At 31.5% G+C, this 19186-nt stretch overlaps 2 protein-coding genes and 1 long non-coding RNA gene across 3 annotated transcripts in view; all 3 read left to right on the top strand.

Annotated features, from left to right (window-relative positions):
• Nucleotides 1–43: 43 nt before the first annotated feature.
• On the top strand, nt 44–3834 carry LOC133188874 (uncharacterized). The gene is made up of 4 exons (XR_009721332.1): nt 44–266; nt 1655–1823; nt 2519–2615; nt 3621–3834. It is a non-coding gene; the product is annotated as an uncharacterized LOC133188874 (long non-coding RNA).
• A 6692-nt stretch (nt 3835–10526) lies between these two features.
• The window catches only part of LOC133188382 (uncharacterized), a 186641-nt gene continuing 177981 nt past the window's right edge, over nt 10527–19186 (top strand). The window contains exon 1 of the mRNA XM_061323776.1: nt 10527–10599. The gene's annotated coding sequence lies outside the window, so the exon portion shown is untranslated. The remainder of the gene's footprint in view (nt 10600–19186) is intronic.
• On the top strand, nt 13277–16868 carry LOC133188383 (uncharacterized). The gene is made up of 4 exons (XM_061323778.1): nt 13277–14669; nt 14912–15007; nt 15431–15478; nt 16059–16868. Exons 1-4 carry the CDS (start codon nt 14411–14413, stop codon nt 16148–16150), a joined length of 495 nt encoding a protein of 164 aa, XP_061179762.1. The 5' UTR covers nt 13277–14410; the 3' UTR covers nt 16151–16868.

A 19186-nucleotide genomic window follows, 5' to 3' on the forward strand; every position in this document is an offset into this window, starting at 1 on the left:
ATTTAGACTCACTTATGACCATATACAGACGACATTATTATAGAAAAGTCATTCTAGTGTATAAACCATTACATGGATTAATGCCAGATTTTTTAAAAATGTTATCAAATATGTATCAGAAGTTAGCCAAGCAAACAAGGAATTCTAATTCTAATGCACTGTATGTATCCAGAATAAAGACTGAGTATTACAAAAGATTTTTCAGTGTTTGAGGTAGTAATATGTGGAATGCCTTGAGTGAAAGTATTAGAAATTCGACAAGTATAGTATGTTGTAAGATAAATTATCTTAGAGACTGTATAGTCATACTTTTTTCAATTTTGTTTACTACTTGTTCATTTTATATCCACAATTACTTTATTTAGCTTATAATTTCCTCTAACCTATGTTCTAATACTATATGTATGGTATATGCAGTACCATATTGAAAACTAGCATTGTTGCGAAATATGTCATTCTGGATAAATAAAGGCTTTATTACTATTGTTCTTATATTTTTTCAGACTCACTGCAGCTGTATATTTGTATATTGGATGAGTCATAATTTACAGACATGTCGATAATGTATATCGAACGTCTGCCTACTTAAAAAAAATTGCAGTTATGATGAACATAATGTAAGAATAGTTCGAGTACAAATATTTTCTTCTAGAAAATTTTTTACTGTATGCTCATTGCCAAACTAGATGAAAAGAAATGTTATAACTGTAACATTTGGGGGACGGGGGGGGGGGGGGGGAGAGATACGGAGAGGTTCACAAAATTAAAAAAAAATACTAAAACTACATACTCTATCGGAAACTCAATTCCTGCATTTAAGGCATAATTTCACTAAGATTTCAATGATTTGACAAAGACAGAAACAGGAATCCCTATCTAGATCCACCTAAAAATTTAGGTCATTTTTTTATTACAAACAATTGCATAGAGATTTGTTTAATTTTTTTTCAGATATAACATAAGGACAAATAGGCAGTTAAACAAGGGAAAAAATTGACCGCTTTCCATGTAAAATCAATTTCAGAATCCCTTCGCCTTATGTTTTTTCTTAAGCACACATAATTAAGCTATTCTAAAGAGTTAAACAAGCATCAAGCTTATATCAAGAGAGGTGTGAACGGTCGGCAGGGGATGCTAACTCTTCCTAGACACTTGATCCCACCTATGGAATTTCTAGGGGTCCGTGTTTTATGCCCTGTTCAAGATTACTATTGCTAGTTGGGTTTTTTTTTTTTTTTAGATCGATCACTGATCGTTATTTTTTTTCAATGGACACAGTCCTTAAACTTCTGGTTTAAATTTGCTCTGTTGTTAACCCACTTTTTATTTTTTATTTATTTATTTATTTATTTATTTATTTTGGTTATGTTAACAAATATCTTAGGGATTGGTTTTATGCAAGTTTAGAATATTTAGATGTTCTTTTATTCCTTGCTTATATATACATTATCCTCTTTAAATTGTATATGCATCATCTTCAAATTGCATTTGGACTCATACTGAAAAACAAAAAATAATATATAACAGTGGCACAATTCATTCAATAATATATTTATTCTTCACAGAATTTTTTTCATAATTCTTAAAAGTATGTTTGCATAAAGAATAGTACTAGTCTTATGATTTTTAATTATAATCATTTGTATTTCGTAAGGCTCCACAGATATGCGATGCAATTACCTGTTTCATGTCAAACATTGCGCAATCCTTTTTGTAAAGGTCATAGCCTAGATAAAACACAGTCAAAGGTTCTACACAAGTGTGATCATCTTCCTGCACAAATATAGGAAATCAACCAGGCAAAGCGAGCTAAAGTACTTTATGTAAGTGACAGATTCTCTTTCAATTTTTTTTTGTTGATGCCTATTTATTTAATATCTTTACTAAAAAAAGAAATCTTAACCACAACTTTCATCGTAAATATGTGTATTTTTACTCCGCTGTGCAACCTAGGTAAGAGTTTCCATCGGAATTTAAAATTACCTCTTTAATATTTATGACCACATTTTCATCGACGGTCAAATACAATATATATCTTCCATCTCTTATCTATACTTCATTCATTTTTACCCCAAACCATGTTATAATTTCATTTTATTTAAAACATCATACACTTGTGTATTTAAAAGATACGTCATACATACAACTTGAACTTCGATATCTCGAACACTGATATCTCTGATTTCTCGAATACCATGGATGTGTTCAAGTGATTTGGAAGTCCCAACCACTTATTTACCCTCGGTATCTCGAAGTTTTTTCTCGGTCCCATATATATATATATATATATATATATATATATATATATATATATATATATATATATATATATATATATATATATATATATATATATATATGAAATCTGAAGATAACGAGAGATATTATCTTCAAATATCCAATTAAAAAAATCAAATGGAGATCAATTGACATTTAGCAAGCATAATCAACTTCAACGTATTGCTTTCTTTTTTTCTAGTCTCACTTATCAAATAACGTGGTCTATGTGTATTTTCAGTATTTTTAGATGGGGAGCTTAAACATGGAAAGGTTGAGAGATTTACCTTGGAATTTTCTGGCTATTCTTCTTTTTGTGTTACTCGGTCAACACACGTGTAAGTGTAGTCCTAAAAATACTCGTATTATGTTTGTGACCTTTTTCCTCCTCATAATTATATGATTGTAATAATTCTTAGCTAAGCCTCTTGTATAAAAGCTAATTGATATCAAAATTGAAGAAATCGAGTCAGAATTTTATTAAAGTTCATTTCAGTTCATTGAGGAAGGTTACGTAGGACGTTACAAAAGATCGTACGATGTCAGATCATGAGCCAAATTTTTTTCAAATTTTTTCATGATTTTCAAAAGATTGACATCGAAAATTTAAGCATTTATTTGAACAAGCTTCAATGAGATTGTATCGATGAATACTAGAATTAGGACACACAGGACTCTACTGTTACACAAAGGGAGCTAACTCTTTCTTTTAAATTGTTTAGTATATTTTATTTTGAGGGGGGGGGGGGGGTCTTTGAGATCGTACAGTTTCAATTTATTTTGTCTGTGTGCTGCTATATACAACCTTCTCATGTCCAAATTTCAAAATATCTAGGTAGATTTCGTCTTCAGGTTGGACAAAGAAAAAAATGTATCATTTTTATTCATTTTTTTCCTTTTTTCAAATAATATTATAGAAGTTAAGTAATATATTTTTCAAGCAGTTTAGATAATAAAAGTGACAATTCACAAAATTTCTTAATATGATTAATTACGAAGTACCTGAAAAACTACGAACAAGTTAAACCATTAAAGATGAAGTGTTTTGAACATTAAAAAAAATCTAAAAAAAAAAAAACCAAAAAAAGTAAGAGAAATTCATCTTTAAAATTCTCTAATTGACGCTAGTATAACTACATGTTTGTAATGATATTAAAACCTACATGAAATCGGCCTAGGTAAGATCTAACAGCAAAGTTTCCAATTTTACAATCAATCATTAGCAAATATTTTTGGAATTGTATGGTAGAAGGTCTTTTTCGTATCAATTCATAAACTCATTCTAACCTATATCTTTATCGTAATCGACAAATGCTTGATATTCTTTTTCCCCCCTTTTCCAGATGTTCTATGTAAGTTCGCTTATTCTTTTACACTGGATTTTCATGGACCATACGCACCACGTGACACCTATAATACATCATGCTATGTTGAAACATCTGGTGACGACAGCGTATCAGATGTTGACGTCTATTTGAGTTTTGGTAGTATTACTTACTGCAACAACAGCCAAGTGGTACCGGTGGGCAGAAATCAGAGTTGTTCCGAAGCTACAGGAAAAAAAAACAGGACTACCTTCTATTTTTCACTACCAGGTACATTGTGAGACTTGCTTGTTATCCTGTGACAAAATCTGAATTTTATTGCCCCGTGTTTTCGAGGAAATGTCAATGTCTTTTGTACAATAGATAATAAATTAATAAGTTAATACTTTAAAATTCGAATTTGTTATTTTTCAAAAAAAAAATAATCCTTATCTAACACACATTCTGTTGAATTCTCTTGTATCATACTTATGATATGCATATCTTAAAAGTAGTTTCTTCTTGAAAGAGAAAGATGAGAAATCAAATATATATATATATAGAGAGAGAGAGAGAGAGAGAGAACAGATGTACTTGTCAGCTTGCATTTTTTATATCTTACTAGACCTCAGAATTAGTGACAGTGGCACATACTCCTGTAAAATTCACAACAAGACTACGGGGGCACTCAAAATCAGCATCCACCAGAATATAAGTGTTGTTGGTAAGTTAAAAAAGATCATTATTTAGGTTGTTATTCTTTTAAAGATTAATCATCACATGAAAATTTGATTTAATTCAAATAATTTTGCAAAAAGAAATTAAATTTTCAATAAAATGTAAACAATAACATCCTACTTTGTGAGACGATATTTGATAGCCTTTTAACTCGACAATTCAATAAGGAATAAAAGCATTAATCTCAGTGAGAGTTATGTGTTATCAGATTATGAGAGAGTGAGAGAAAGGAGAGAGATTTAAAGGACAGAAGTATTATGGATGGCAACAGTATTTAATGTGTGAATAAACTTTTAACAAAATTGCATTGTTTTCTGCAGACCCGTCTAGTATAACAACTCAATCGCAAGGCCCTGTAACAACCACACAAGGTAATATTTTATATTCTCTTTATTTCATTTTCATTTTTCTAACCTATTAATGTCCTCTTCCTATCTTTACCTTTGGTACAGAGTGCATGTACTATTACATAAAAACATACATACATCAATATTTACAAGGAACCCCATACTTCATTAGAATTATTGCTTCCATGTACAGAGTGCATGAAATAGTTTTTATTATGCGCCCGTATTGAAGGTTCGGAGATATATAGTTTTGCCTTGTCCGTCCGTCTGTCTGTCTGTTTGTTTGTGGGTTTGTCTGTTTGTCCGCAAAAACGTTAAGATTGCTCATAACTTTTGAATGGTTAGAGCTATGACTTTCATATTTCACATGTGTATTTCTTGTGACAAGACCTTTCTTTGGGTACCATCATATTTCACCTTTTCACCTTGACCTTGGAGTTTGACCCAGTTTTACAAATTTTTACCCAATTTTAAACTTGGCCATAACTTTTAAACAGTTGCTGCTGGGACTTTCGTACTTCACATATGTACTCCTTTTTACAAGATCTTCCTTTTGATACCAACAAATTTGACCCTTTGACCTTGACCTAGGAGTTTGACCTACTTTTGAAAAACTTTAACCTTGGCCATAACTTTTGAACGGTTGGTGTGAGGGCTTTCATACTTCACATGTGTCATTCTTGTGACAAGGCCTTACTTTATATACCAACAACATTGACCCTTTGACCTTGACCTAGGAGTTCGACCTACTTTTGAAAAACTTTAACTTTTGTCATAACTTTTGAACAGTTGGCGCTAGGGCTTTCATCCTTCACATATGTATTTCTTGTGAGAAGGCCTTTCCTTGGGCACCATTAATTTTGACCATTTGACCTTGATGTTTGACTTGCTTTTGAAAAACTGAAACCTTTTTCATATCTTTTCAATGATTGCTGCTAGGGCTTTCATCCTTCACATATGTATTTCTTGTGAGAAGGCCTTTCCTTGGGCACCATTAATTTTGACCATTTGACCTTGATGTTTGATTTACTTTTGAAAAACTGAAACCTTTTTCATATCTTTTCAATGATTGCTGCTAGGGCTTTCATATTTCACAGGTAAAATCAATCTGGACAAGACTTTACTTTGGGTACCAATATATTTGATTTGGATTTGAGAAAGTTTAACCTTCGCTATAAGTTGTCATACAGGTGCATCAGTGTTTCACAAACACATCTTGGGTTGTTTTTTTTTTTTGGGGGGGGGGGTGGGTGGGGGGTAAGTTTTTGTGCATTTTATCACGTTCATTAAATACATTTGTTTATTTTTTTGAGTGTCTATCATTTATACTATTATTTGTATAATAAAAACACAAAGTGTAGATTTATATACTTGTAGAAATCGATAATAACTTAAATGTAGTGTTAATTTGTAAATGTTGCCATGTATCATTTGTCGATTTAGCAATCATGAATGATAAAATTGTACCATTGATCACCCACAATGTCATCCACTAATCATAGATACAATTTATACTCTCCTAAAGATACCGATATTATTTACAAATGTTGATTTTGTTTTTAATTTATAAGCTTAAAATTAGTCAATTCATGAGGACAATCAATGATGAATAAAATTAAATGCACTTACCACAGTATATATAATCAGTGAATTTAATATTTTTATTGGATTTTATTTGCTACATAGCACCAAAAAATCCCCATATGTCGTATACGTCAGAATGATTTCATTCATTTTACCCTTTATTCTTATTTTTTGATAGTGGACATTTGTGGAGGTGAACTTTGATACAAATAGCAATTATGCAATCGATTAAATTTTCGTATATTTTTTGTATATATGACATATGTTTTCTACCTACGTGTATACATGTATGTACATATACATATGTTAAATTATTACATTGCAAATTGAAATTTGATGTAAATTGAAATTAGAGTGAGACAGACAAATAGTTTTTGTTTTCATCCAAATAATGTCTGTTTTCATCCAAATAGTCACTGGCGTCATCAAAATAATCATGAAGCCGCTGTCATCACCCAAATGGTGTCTCTTTTGACATCCAAAATAGTCTTTGTCGTCATCCAAATATCTGGTTGCTGTCATAATCCAAATAGTGTCTCTGTTGTCATCCAAATAGTCTCTTCCGTCATCCAGATAGTCGCTGTCGTCATCAAAATAGTCACTGTCGTCTTAAAAATACTAGTATATACTAACGTCATCAAAGCTTACTTTATCCTAGATGCCTCATAAACATTTGGTTTGAGGTTCTTTAGCTTAGAAATATTAATTTTATTGGGGGGGGGGGGGGGTGACAAAATTTAATGTACACTAAAACTTATGTAGTCCGGACACGGTTTCAAAGAAATTGGCCAGATTAGACAATATTTCGGATTAGACAAAATTTTAAGCAATTGAATTTACTGAAAGGTCTTAAAGTTCATCTCGTATTAGGCAAGAATTTGGAATACACAACATCTGGATTTGACAAGTTTTACTGTATATGTGCATGTCTAACTAGTATTTTTCTAACATTATATATATTTTATAACTTATGAAATAATATAATATATATATTTTTTATAGCTGACGGCACTGGAGGTTCCACGTCAATTCATACCCCAACCTTCTCAGCATTTCTGCTTGTGTTAACAGCTGTGGCATTATATGCTGATTTATGAATGTTCCTTTCTACATCATCGCAGGAGAAATCCAACATGCAAAAACAGATCAAACGCTTGCCCATAAGATGATTCTGAAATTATATTAGACTGTTCGTTGAAAATTACATTGTTTTATATAAACAAAATTTCGAAAAGTGATTGAAATGAAAACGGTGATGATAACGAACAATGTAAATTTGTGAAGTTAAATGCCATGATACACTTGACTGTTTCAAGTCCATTGGATAGGCAGGGTACCACCGAAAATACAGAGATGCGGGAAAATCTTTTTTTCCTATAGAGCAAAAGAATCGGATATTGTAAAATAAATCTTATTCCTGAAACTTTAAGCTGAAAGTCTCTATTAAAACTGGACATTTTATAGACGTAAACTTTAGAAGATGTACATCTCTTAAAAAGTGTGTAAACACATACGTCTATGTTTAAAGGTAACGTCTTCGCATCTCTTATTTATTTGTTTCAAATTAAAAAAAGTATTTCAAAAATGTATTTATTTTTCTGAAAATCAGATATAGCATTTTCAAAAAAATTAATAATAGGCAAGAGGACGCAAAATGCATAATTGGTTTTAGAATATAACATATCCTAAAGAATCTTAAATATTTATAAAATGCTTTCTTTGGTTGTTAGTATGGGAATTAATGTTCCAGCTGTTGCAGAAAAAATACATAACCCGCGTAAGCAATTACTGCAATATTAATTCCCATACTAACAAAAAAGTCGCCCGCATAGTGCAGTAGTTAGAGCGTTCGCTCTAGAGTCGCGGAGTAAGAAGTTGATCCTTACGTCGCGGGTTTGATTCCCAATGTGGGACGTGGAGACCGGTCATTCGGATGAGGCCGTATAAACCAAGGTTCCTTGTCGCAGTAGGTGTTGGCACGAAAAAGATCCCTCACTGCTAAATTTCCCTGAGTGCCGATTATAGGTCAAATATTTTCAGCTCTACATCGGCATGTAGTGGCGTCTCCATATGAGTAAAAAATTCTCGAGAGGAACGTTAAAAAATAAACAAACTAATTAACTAACAATAAAAAAGAAAGACATTTTATTGTTTATATTTTTAGACCGTTCAAAAAATCATCTAAAGTGGGATTAAGTAGATTAAATATTGTATACTTATTGATATGTACGTCATTGTACGTTTCATTGATAGATGAGCCACTGCTCAAGAAATCTTTACAGGGGGCAGTGGTTTTCTTAAGAAATAAAGGAGAAGATATTCAGTTGATGTAAATATTTATCAGTAAATCTATCACACTCCCTGGAGACATCATTTTTCATACTCCTAAATACATCTAAAATTTCATCTTCTGCCATATATCTCTCAAAACTCTCAATACTTACCCTTAAGAATTTTAATTTAATTTCAGATGCGCCAATAATATAATTAGTACAAATCTCTATTACCCTTAAACTTTCAGTAAGGCGTGGCATTCTCGACGCTACATAATTAGCTTCTCTTAAATGGTGACCTAGATTCCCATTGGTTGTTAGCTAATTAATATTTATAACATAATACAAACAAATAGAATGATGTCAGTTTGAATTATTTTGTATTATTTCATACAAGTAAAGAAAGGAAAACGCGAAATTGTGGAGTTTTAATCTTATGCTATTTTGTAGTGAAAAACAAAGGAAAATTATACTTATCACTTAAATATGTATAGACACTATGACGCATGCGTAAGGGCAGAATTAATTAAGTCACAGGCCACATGTCGATGGTCAAATATTTACTGTCGTTTCTCATAAATATTATAAAGATAAAATGAATGTGCAACTTATCATGCCATAAAAGCACTTAGCGTATGTAGAATGAAAGCCAGCTTGATTTTGCTGTACTTACTGTGATGACATCATTTCTTAGTTTGACACGCAGTTTCTCTGTACTTGAGGCGTGGATCAAGCTTTTATCGTAGCTTAACTTGTATAAATAAAAATAAATACGAAACACGCGTAGTCGGACCTTCTGAAATATATTAATCCACATTTTATTGTCAAACTAAATTGATAATGTGTAGACTTTATATAAAGCTGTAGGGAGCACATTTGTATAGTAACGTGCTAGAATGACAGCTAGGTCCAGCCCCTCGAAAATATCAAGAGTTCAACGATATCCGCTCCATAATAAATTCTGAATTTTAAACACGTGTACCTATTATTCTTACTATTCTGAAAAGTGCTGGGAGCTGGTTGTGCATTGTTTATTTATTCCGTAATGTAACATTTTTCCAATGCGTATCAAATTTTTGTCTTGAGTTTATAGAAAGACGGCTAAATTCTAAACAATTCCAGAGAATGAGGAAGTTGCTCCCAGCACTTTTGATGTGAAGGACTTTGACTTAAACAAAACAGAATAAATTTTATAACGGAAAGATGCCCGTATATCGTTGAACTTTTACGATCTTTGTAGTCGTACATATATTTTCCAATTTTAAACCTGTCACGTGACAAACAGCTGTTGTAAGCGATGTCGCTTTGGCCGAACTCAGCAGAGACCCGATATATACAAGTGCAAACACCACAATTCACATTTATCAAAATTAATGCTGTTAAAAAAAATATTAAAATTGTATTCATTTTCCCTGAATATATTAACTAAAGGCGTATATTTCATGGGCGTACGCGTCCTTAACCTACATGTAGCTGCGTAATTTTGCCATTACGCATGCGTCAAAATTTAATTTCAATGAGCTTCGCTTAGCGTTCACACGGAGGTAATGCGAAGTAATTTAATGCGCAGTAAATTAATTCGAATTAAACTAATTCGCATTAAATTACCCCTGTGAACGAGATTCAAATTTAATTTGCAGTAACTTACGTTTAATTTAAAATAAACTCTCCGTGTGAACAGGGCATTAGTTAATTATTTGTATGCCCAAGTATTCTACCCATTCCCACATAAACTTTTACCTTTTCCCACTTGATTTTCTAAAATAGGGAATAGGTAGAATAAACCCTTCTAACATTGGTCAAGTAGTGCTTTCTATGCAATATATACCAGCAAAATATTGCAATCTGATTGCCGGAAAAATGTAGTTGGGAGCTCCTATCTTTACCGTCAGAGTAATGTATAACAAGTTTCCATATAAAATTGTCATGAATATGAGCGAAATTTATACGTGAACGGTGCTTCATAGTTTCAAGTGTGGTGTTTAGATGCTTCAGCGTCTGACATGTTCGAAGCGTTCCGAGATCTCTCCGTTTCGTAATGTGACATCGTGTGATCCGAATGATTAATGAACAAGAGTATGTATTAATTATATTGATGAGCATTTAGGAGGGTTAAATATATGTTGCATTCATTGCGACTGCGGGTCCAATGTGTTTTCTTTAAGTGATGGTCATGAATATCTACGAATTTTTACGGAAAACAAGAAAACTCTCAATGTTATATCTTTTTTCAATCTTTAATAATGGTAAACCTGGTATGCTAAACATCGATTTTTCCTCTTCGGTAAATGATTATTTTTGCAAATGGACATCTTAGTAATGATCATTATCTAATGTCGGCCGACTAAAATAATGATAATTAGGTAAAACTGCAGACATATATATATCTGACAAGTATAATACAAGAAAAAAATTCCAGGCCTAATCGACATAATTTTCCTAACCAGTTGAAAGAAGCATAAGGACCTATATCTCTCGAAGTCGATGATTTTTCCTTGTCCCTGCGACTGAAAAAGAAAGATTCAGATAAATCTTTATTTTAATCGATTGTATTGGGGCGTATCCCCAGTATCAGCCCTGTGAGTGTGTGTGGGGTGGAGGGAGGGAGGAGCTGAATAGGCTGGGGGATGAAGTCATCTGAGAAAGTATTTTTCGTTACGATTAATGATTAGAATTGATATTTAAATTACAAATATTCTTAGTCTCTGGTGTGTGAAATATTAGTAAAGCCTGAGAATCAAGTCATATGAAGCATTGCAAGCTTATTTTAGAATGTATTTATATTAATAACATCTTTTTCTTTTCTTTTTTTTTCTTATCATGATTCTTTTTTTTTTTTTTTTCAAAGAAGTAACCAGGATTTATTATGAATTGAAAATTTTAGAGGAGTGATCCTTTATTTCCGGAGCCCCCACCCCACCCCACCTCCCTCCCCGCCCTCCTTTGAATCCGAACACTGAGTCATTTACTAAGACACAGTTAATATGTAATTGTGCAAGTTCGCATTATATCAACCATTTCTTAGGTCATAGCCTGGATAAAAGTAAACGAGCACTGACCCAGTCTATATAATAAGTAAAGGTTCTACTTAAACTTGACTATATTCCTGTACAAATACAGTATAACAACCAAGTACCCACAGGATTTATGTTTTTTCTACTTTTATAATTTTTGTGAAACCTTTAAATATTGAATATTTGTTCAATTTATCATTATTCATGTTATTGCTACTTTTTATCATGTTAAACATCTTGAACTCAGCTATACCCTAGCTATATGTGCGTCTTGGATGAAAGTAACATGAACCTATCTATACCCCCTTAAGCTTTTAATCCATCGCTAAAGGAACTTTTCATCTTTACTGTAAACCTTCTTATAAGTTTATTTTATTTCAAAAGAAGAAAAGAGAAAAAAGAAAGAAAGAAAATGAACATTTTTATTTAGAAATTTGTCACATATACCGGTAATTCGACAGTAAGCATAGTTAACATCATTTATTTCAATCATACATGTATGTTATCTTCTTTCCAATCTTAATGATATTATTACATGGTCTATGATTTTTTTTTTATTTTCAAGAAGTTAAAGGGGCAACATATAAGCATGGCGAGGTTAAGGAACTTCATTTGGCAATTTTATGCCACCATCCTTCTTGTGTTATTGGATCAACGCACACGTAAGTGTATAGAATATAGTTTTACTCGTATTAATTTTCTAACGCTTTTACAATTTACTCATCCTTACTTATGTTTTGTACCCTTATTAACTGTGTTTTATCGATATCGCGCAATTGTATATGTAACTAAATTTACCGCAATGAATAAATATATTCATTGTTAATTATCAGTTTTATTTATTGTCGTAAATTTAGTTATCTTTCAAATATTCGTACGAGTGAGTATATATCAATATATAAATAAATAAATAAATAAATAATATATATATATATATATATATATATATATATATATATATATATATATATATATATATATATATATATATATATATATATATATAATTTTATATAAATATATATATATAGAGAGAGAAAGAGAGAGAGAGAGAGATCCACAAGAACAATAACTCGTCTTTTGGAATCGACTGACAAACATGTCTTTCGGAGCTCCTCAAATTCCTGTTACATTGTAAGCAGTGGTAAATTCATCTTTTTGAATGATTGGAGGTGCATGTCCTGTAGATGTGCAATAAACTTTTGGAGTTTCAATTTCATCCTGGGCGCCAATAAGGGGTTGAAAAACGACCGTTTTCTGAAAGAAAAGGGACATATAGAACTTCTCTTACATTTTACACAGTATACATGGTATAGCCATATCATCTTTTGGAATATGATTGGTGATGTCCTGTAAATGTGCAATAATGTTTCGGAATTTTTCTAACAAAAGAGGCGTATGGGCTACCAATTCATCTGGGTCTTAGTATTTTATGATTTATTTAATTTGATACAGTTATGTATATGTAATACGTAAATGTACGTAAAATAACTATTATGGCTTCTTCGAATTCGCAAGGTAAAAAGGAGAGTACATTTAGAAGCATACACTTGACTTAGTGCGGGTATTACCGTCTTATGATTGAATGCTTATTGTTTAGTAATGCCGAGTCAGCTTGTATTATGACATTATTAGTTAAAATTGTTTTTTTTTATTAAAAGCAATTCGTACAAGAAGTTCTTTTAAAATAATAACTTTAATTATAATACTGTAATTATACATATGTTGTGTACTGTACAAAGAAAGCATCAATTTATCCTTAGAATTTAACTCGATAAATAAAACTATCTATTAGACACAATTGCAAGTGCATTTCTAGTACCTTCCGAGATCTATATTCTTGCAATGGATAAATCACAATATTTCTCTGCTCAGTAGAAATGGTGGTCTACGGTCGAAATCACTCCTCACTTGCCGTGAATCCTAATAAATAAGGAATCGCAGTCTGGTTTGTTGGGTATTCCAGGGTATTAACGGCGGTAGGAAACGTTGGATAATTTGCATAACGGGCGAATAAATTATTCCACGTTCCCAAACTGTCGTTAATGTCCCTGGCATACCCAAAAAGCCAGACAGTGATTCCTCATATTTACATTTATTATGTGAAATAAAAATATAAATAAACAAAAAAAAAATACTAATATAGATCTGAAATACACGAGGCATTCCATATTTATTGTCATAGTCCCCGCCCACTGACATCATACACAATGACATGCATGCAGCCGCGGGAAAAATTAAAATGCATATTTATTCATGCATTTGACCTTTCACTTGGCGAAATTTGCATACAGTTGTAATTATTGAATACAATGTAACTAACCTCTCAAAGACTTTCAAAGAGTTATCACACAGAAAACAGTTGGAAATGTAAATATTCACATATCAACATACACTAAATCCATAATTATAGTATCGCAGCTCTTTGATTGGCTCAAAGTAGATCATACAGGTATTAAAAAAAAGAATATCCATTAGATGTTGCTAAAACGAAAAAAAAAGCATTAGAACAATTGTGACAATAGTGATGACATCACAACGATAGTTGATATCGACTCGTGTTTCCATTAAAAATCATACTTCAACTTCTATGTGTTCATGTGACCACTGTAATTTCATAATGGATATTACGAAACATTGCCTTGAATGTGAATTGCTTATAATGGTAGCATAGATGCTTTGTATGTTTTGGGGAAAATGATCAAATATGATAAAACAAATATAGCCTATTGATTCGATAAAATACTTCTATATATCAACCTCAGGGTGAAAAATTCGCACTTTCTGCTCGGTAGATCTGCTTTCTCTGAGGTTGATATATCTAGGGATTGAACTTATCAAAAGGCTCCCTTTGTTATCAACTGTATATTCTTATGTTTCCGGATGTTTTATGTAAGTTGGCTTACTCCTTCACATTGGATTTTCCCGGGGCTTACGCACCAGGTGACACCTATAATACATCATGCTATGTTGAAGCATCTGGTAATCACAGTTTGTCTGATCTGGATGTTAATCTGAGTTTTGGCAATATTACTTATTGTCACAACAGCCAAGTGGTACCGGTGGGTAGAAATCATAGTTGTGCCAAAGCTACAGTACAGAACAGGACTACTTATTATTTCACGCTTCCAGGTGGGAAAATTTTTAATTTCTTGTCTTTTTTTAGAACGAAATCTGAATTTATTTTGAAAATCCTCTAATTTTGAATTTGGATGATTTTCTTCTAAACAGTTAATAATCAATAATTATCTGTGAAAAAGAATATGAATTGCGTAAAAATATATGTATACTCTGCTACAGTAGTGAGAAGAAAAAGATTCTACAAAAATTCAAGAGAAGTATACACGTATTTGCTTATTTTTGTACTTTCGTAGACCTCAGCATTGCTGACAGTGGCACATACTCTTGCAAAATAACACACAAGACAGAGGGACACAAATTGACTATCAGCCAGAATATAATCGTTATTAGTAAGTTAAGAAATCATGAGAATAGAAATAACCGTTGCTGTTTTAGCACAACGATTTGTCTACACACGCACAAATTTTAGTAATGTAATACATATGTATGTGTAGATGCATTTTGATATTCAGTAAGATTAAACATAACATGCAACTTAGACATTCAAAGATTTCATATATCGACTAAACTGACTAATTTGAATTTTTCTGTATATTTGAAAACTTATAGAATTATAAAATTAAAATATTGAAAAAATGGATTTTAAAAGCAAATTAATGAGAGAGAGAGAGAGAGAGAGAGAGAGAGAGAGAGAGAGAGAGGTCAATGAATAGATGGACGTTCTACGAGTTTAGTAAGCAGAGGCATAATGATTTCGAAGTGTTTAATGAGTGAACGAACTATCAACAAGTTTCATTAATTGTATTTTGCAGACCCGTCGACTAGTATGACAACTCAAAGTCTGCAAGTGACAACACAAGGTAATATTTTACTTTTAATTAAGAGGGCTGGTTGGTTGTGGCCATTTTCAGACTATATTGATCTCCTTTAGAAGAAGAGCTCCATATAAAGATATACAAAAATGATCAAATTTTAAAACTAAAATATATGAAATTTTTGTTTGCCAAATGATAGTTGACAGCTTAAGATATCATATCTAAAAAAATAAGTTATATCTGATGGTTAATTTGTTGACCCCCCAGCCTCCTTAATTCTCTTCATCTGTAGGAATCCCTCTCTTACATGTTTCTTTTTTGTTTAAAAATATAAAACTATCATAATCACTCATCTAAATGATGTCATTGGCAATATGTGCCGCGACATTTGGTACATGCGCGTATTCCCATCCATGACAATCAGAATTTTGTTTATTTTATATACGTGTTATGTCCCAATTAAATGAAGGCTTTAATGGTTTTAGTGCAAAGCATAAATGTAGGGGAAAAGAAATGAAAAGACCTCTGTTTAGATGATTTGTGATGTTAAGAATTAAATTTATTGTCATAAGCAACATGAAAGGTAAAATTCCTAAAGTGATAAAATTTAATGTTTTAATTGCAGATGGCACTGGAGGATCCACACCAATTCATACCCAAGCCTTCTCAACCCTTCTACTTGTGTTGGTAGTTGTAAAATGTTATGCTGATAAATAAATATAATTTTTTTCATCATTCAAGATGAAATCTATATAACATGCAAAATAAATCAAAAACATTTGAAGAATCTGAAATTATATTAGACTGACTGATGAATAAGAAAAATGTTGTTAATACTGTCAAAATTTCCATAAGAGATTGAAAAACTTTTTTTTAATTCTACTTTAAGAAATTCTACTGATCTGTGTAAACAGTTAAATGCAATGATACACTTGACTGTTTCAAAACACTTGAGTAACCAGGACACATGTGCCGAAAATACAGAAATACAGGGATTTTTTTTACATGTGTTTTTTTTTCTTTAGAACAACACGATTGGATACTGTGAATTAAATCTTATACCTCAAATTTTTAGCTGAGATATCTCCATTTATGATCCTCAAAAATGTTTTCAACGTTCCCTTTATTTTTTGTGAGTAAATCGTCTTGTGACGAGCTATTCATATATTGTTGTAAACACTTAAGCCCCTATGATAAATACAAGAATATGTATACTTATTTCAAACATAAAAAATGTTTTTACTTATTCTTAAACATGGTATTTCTGTTTGGAAACGGAAGGAATGCGCCTTTTTAAACAAATGTGTATAGATGTTTATGTTTAAATGTTCATAACAATGTAACGTAATTTGTGAAGTTCAAAGCATGTTTGTTTATCTTTGGCTTTTGTATTGCATTAAAATAAAGTAATCGCAATAATAAATGATAAACATGATTTATTTATTTATTTGAGGATTGAAAGCTCATACTTTTCTTTTGTTGTCTAAAATAAACAATATTGTAACAGTTCCTTTTGATTACATACAGAAAGAGGTATGTGATTTCCTCCTAAAAGATTTTCTGTCCTTTTCATAAAAATTAATTTAGCAAATATTTTTCTACAATTATCCCCTTCCAAGGAGAAACCTTAGCATTCTGTATGTTTTTCCTCAGAGCCAGGAATATTAATTTTTAGAATCAGGCCCCAGGATCATGAAACAGACTTAGACTTAAGTCAAACTTTCAACCTCCTGTAAAATGTTTATTAAGTATTGAATCAGCCTCAAAATTTACAGATAACAACAGGTTCATAAAGCATTATTGAAAAATATTTTAATTTTAAACTGACTTCAACAACGCTTTAGTCCAACAGAAAGATTTTGATTAAAGCTTAAGATGTTTCGTGATCCTGGGGCCAGATGTAAAATCGAGGATATAATCTCAGAACAGTTCTCAACAGCGTCAGAAATTTTAACAACCCAGGGCCATTGACTTCCAAATAAATTTAAATATTGAAATCTAACAATGCAACATCTTATGAGTTTCAATAAAAAAAAATGAAACATATGAATGGAAAATGAAAAATTAAATCTGAATCACGTACAAATAATCAAAAGGTAATCATTTCAACTTCAGAATGTGGGAAAAAAGAAAAGAAATTTGGATTTGATTAATCAAAACCGTGCTTGATGACTCTATCATTTCTCGTTGGATCAATATACTAGTAATACCTAGACAGGGTTAGTACACTGTTTACGAAGTTATATTCAAAATACCTTAAAACAGGAACACAACGTGGTTGTTTGTTCAGCAATTTTCAACTAATTCACCCCTACTAATGTTATTGTGATTTAAATTCAAGGCACGTGGTGTAGGTAGACCCATTCAAAGGTTAAAGGGTAGAACCGGTTTTATAAATAAAAATTGGCAGTAAACAAGAAATTGCTATAATCTGTTTCTTTTAAAACATGTGCTATAAAAACGTGTTTCCAGACCTTTCTGAAAGATTTTTTAAAGGATTTTAAACAGAAATGGGTGAGATTTGTTTACCTTATATGGCTATTGTTATTAATGCGCACAGAGGATCTTACTACCAATTACTGACCAATCATTAAATGAATAGCAACGTTAACTTGACACTTATATGTTTACATTTTACTTCGAACACGTGGTTCAACTCAATCTACGATCGATATTAAATGGATTGAAAATTTTTTTTAAAAAAATGTTAATATGAAAAAATACAAAGAAAGATGGCACGGGGGTGTGTGATTTGTTGTTACCTTGTTAACTAGAAAATGTATATAAAAAATGTAGTCTGTGCCACGTCCAAAACACAGCGCTTCAAGGTTAAGAAAGTCGAGTAGCATCCCTTAGGCATTTAAACAGTTAAATGGACAACAAAGTTTTTTTTTTTTTTTTTTTTTTTTTTTTTTTTTCATATTACAATACCCGTGATCATCTGTGTTTGGTCAGGGAACCCACCTGACAATTGTATTCACCGATAGTACAACAAAGGAATGCAGACGAAAATCGCCTTACAGTATGACTTTGAGAAACCTAGAATTCCACGTTTATTTAACATGTTACAAATGAATTGTTTGTAATTGTGAGCATGGAAATAATAGAATAAAAATGAACAGCATGGAAATACATACAAATGCATGGAAAAAAAAATGGTCTATGTGCCTTTTCGATCGCCTTGTTGCGTAAAATTCCTGTAGTATCCGTAGTAACCCACAATGCAATTCAACTCATTCATATTAAGCTATATATATATATATATATATATATATATATATATATATATATATATATATATATATATATATATATATATATATATATATATATATATATATATATATATATATATATATTGGTTCCTCATTTGCTAATCTAACGCCAAAAGATATAGTCCCAGTTACCATCCAATCATGTTTGTCCAAAAAGAACTTTTTAAAATACATAAGTGCAAAAATAATGTCATGAAGAATACTTACTGACGTTTGAATGAATTCAAGAGAAGCTGAAGTACATTTCTACAGATATTATTCAGTGGTGAAAAATGAAACGTAAGATAACTTTTCTGTTTACCATGTCTCTACATGCTAGTCACTTCCGTGAATAATTTACCTTATCTCCTTGAAGTCTCACTAGATCTCGACAGAGCTACTGTGTGAGCTACTGGGAACTCCTCGGATTTTATAGTTTGCAGAACATCGAAAAATAACATGTTCCGAACGCATTAGTAGGGGTGTAATTAATTGGACT

This window comes from Saccostrea echinata, unplaced genomic scaffold, assembly GCF_033153115.1.
Source record: "Saccostrea echinata isolate AGI-Se365-2 ecotype Australia unplaced genomic scaffold, CSIRO_AGI_Sech_v1 ptg000016l, whole genome shotgun sequence".
Classification (NCBI taxonomy): Eukaryota; Metazoa; Mollusca; class Bivalvia; order Ostreida; family Ostreidae; genus Saccostrea; species Saccostrea echinata.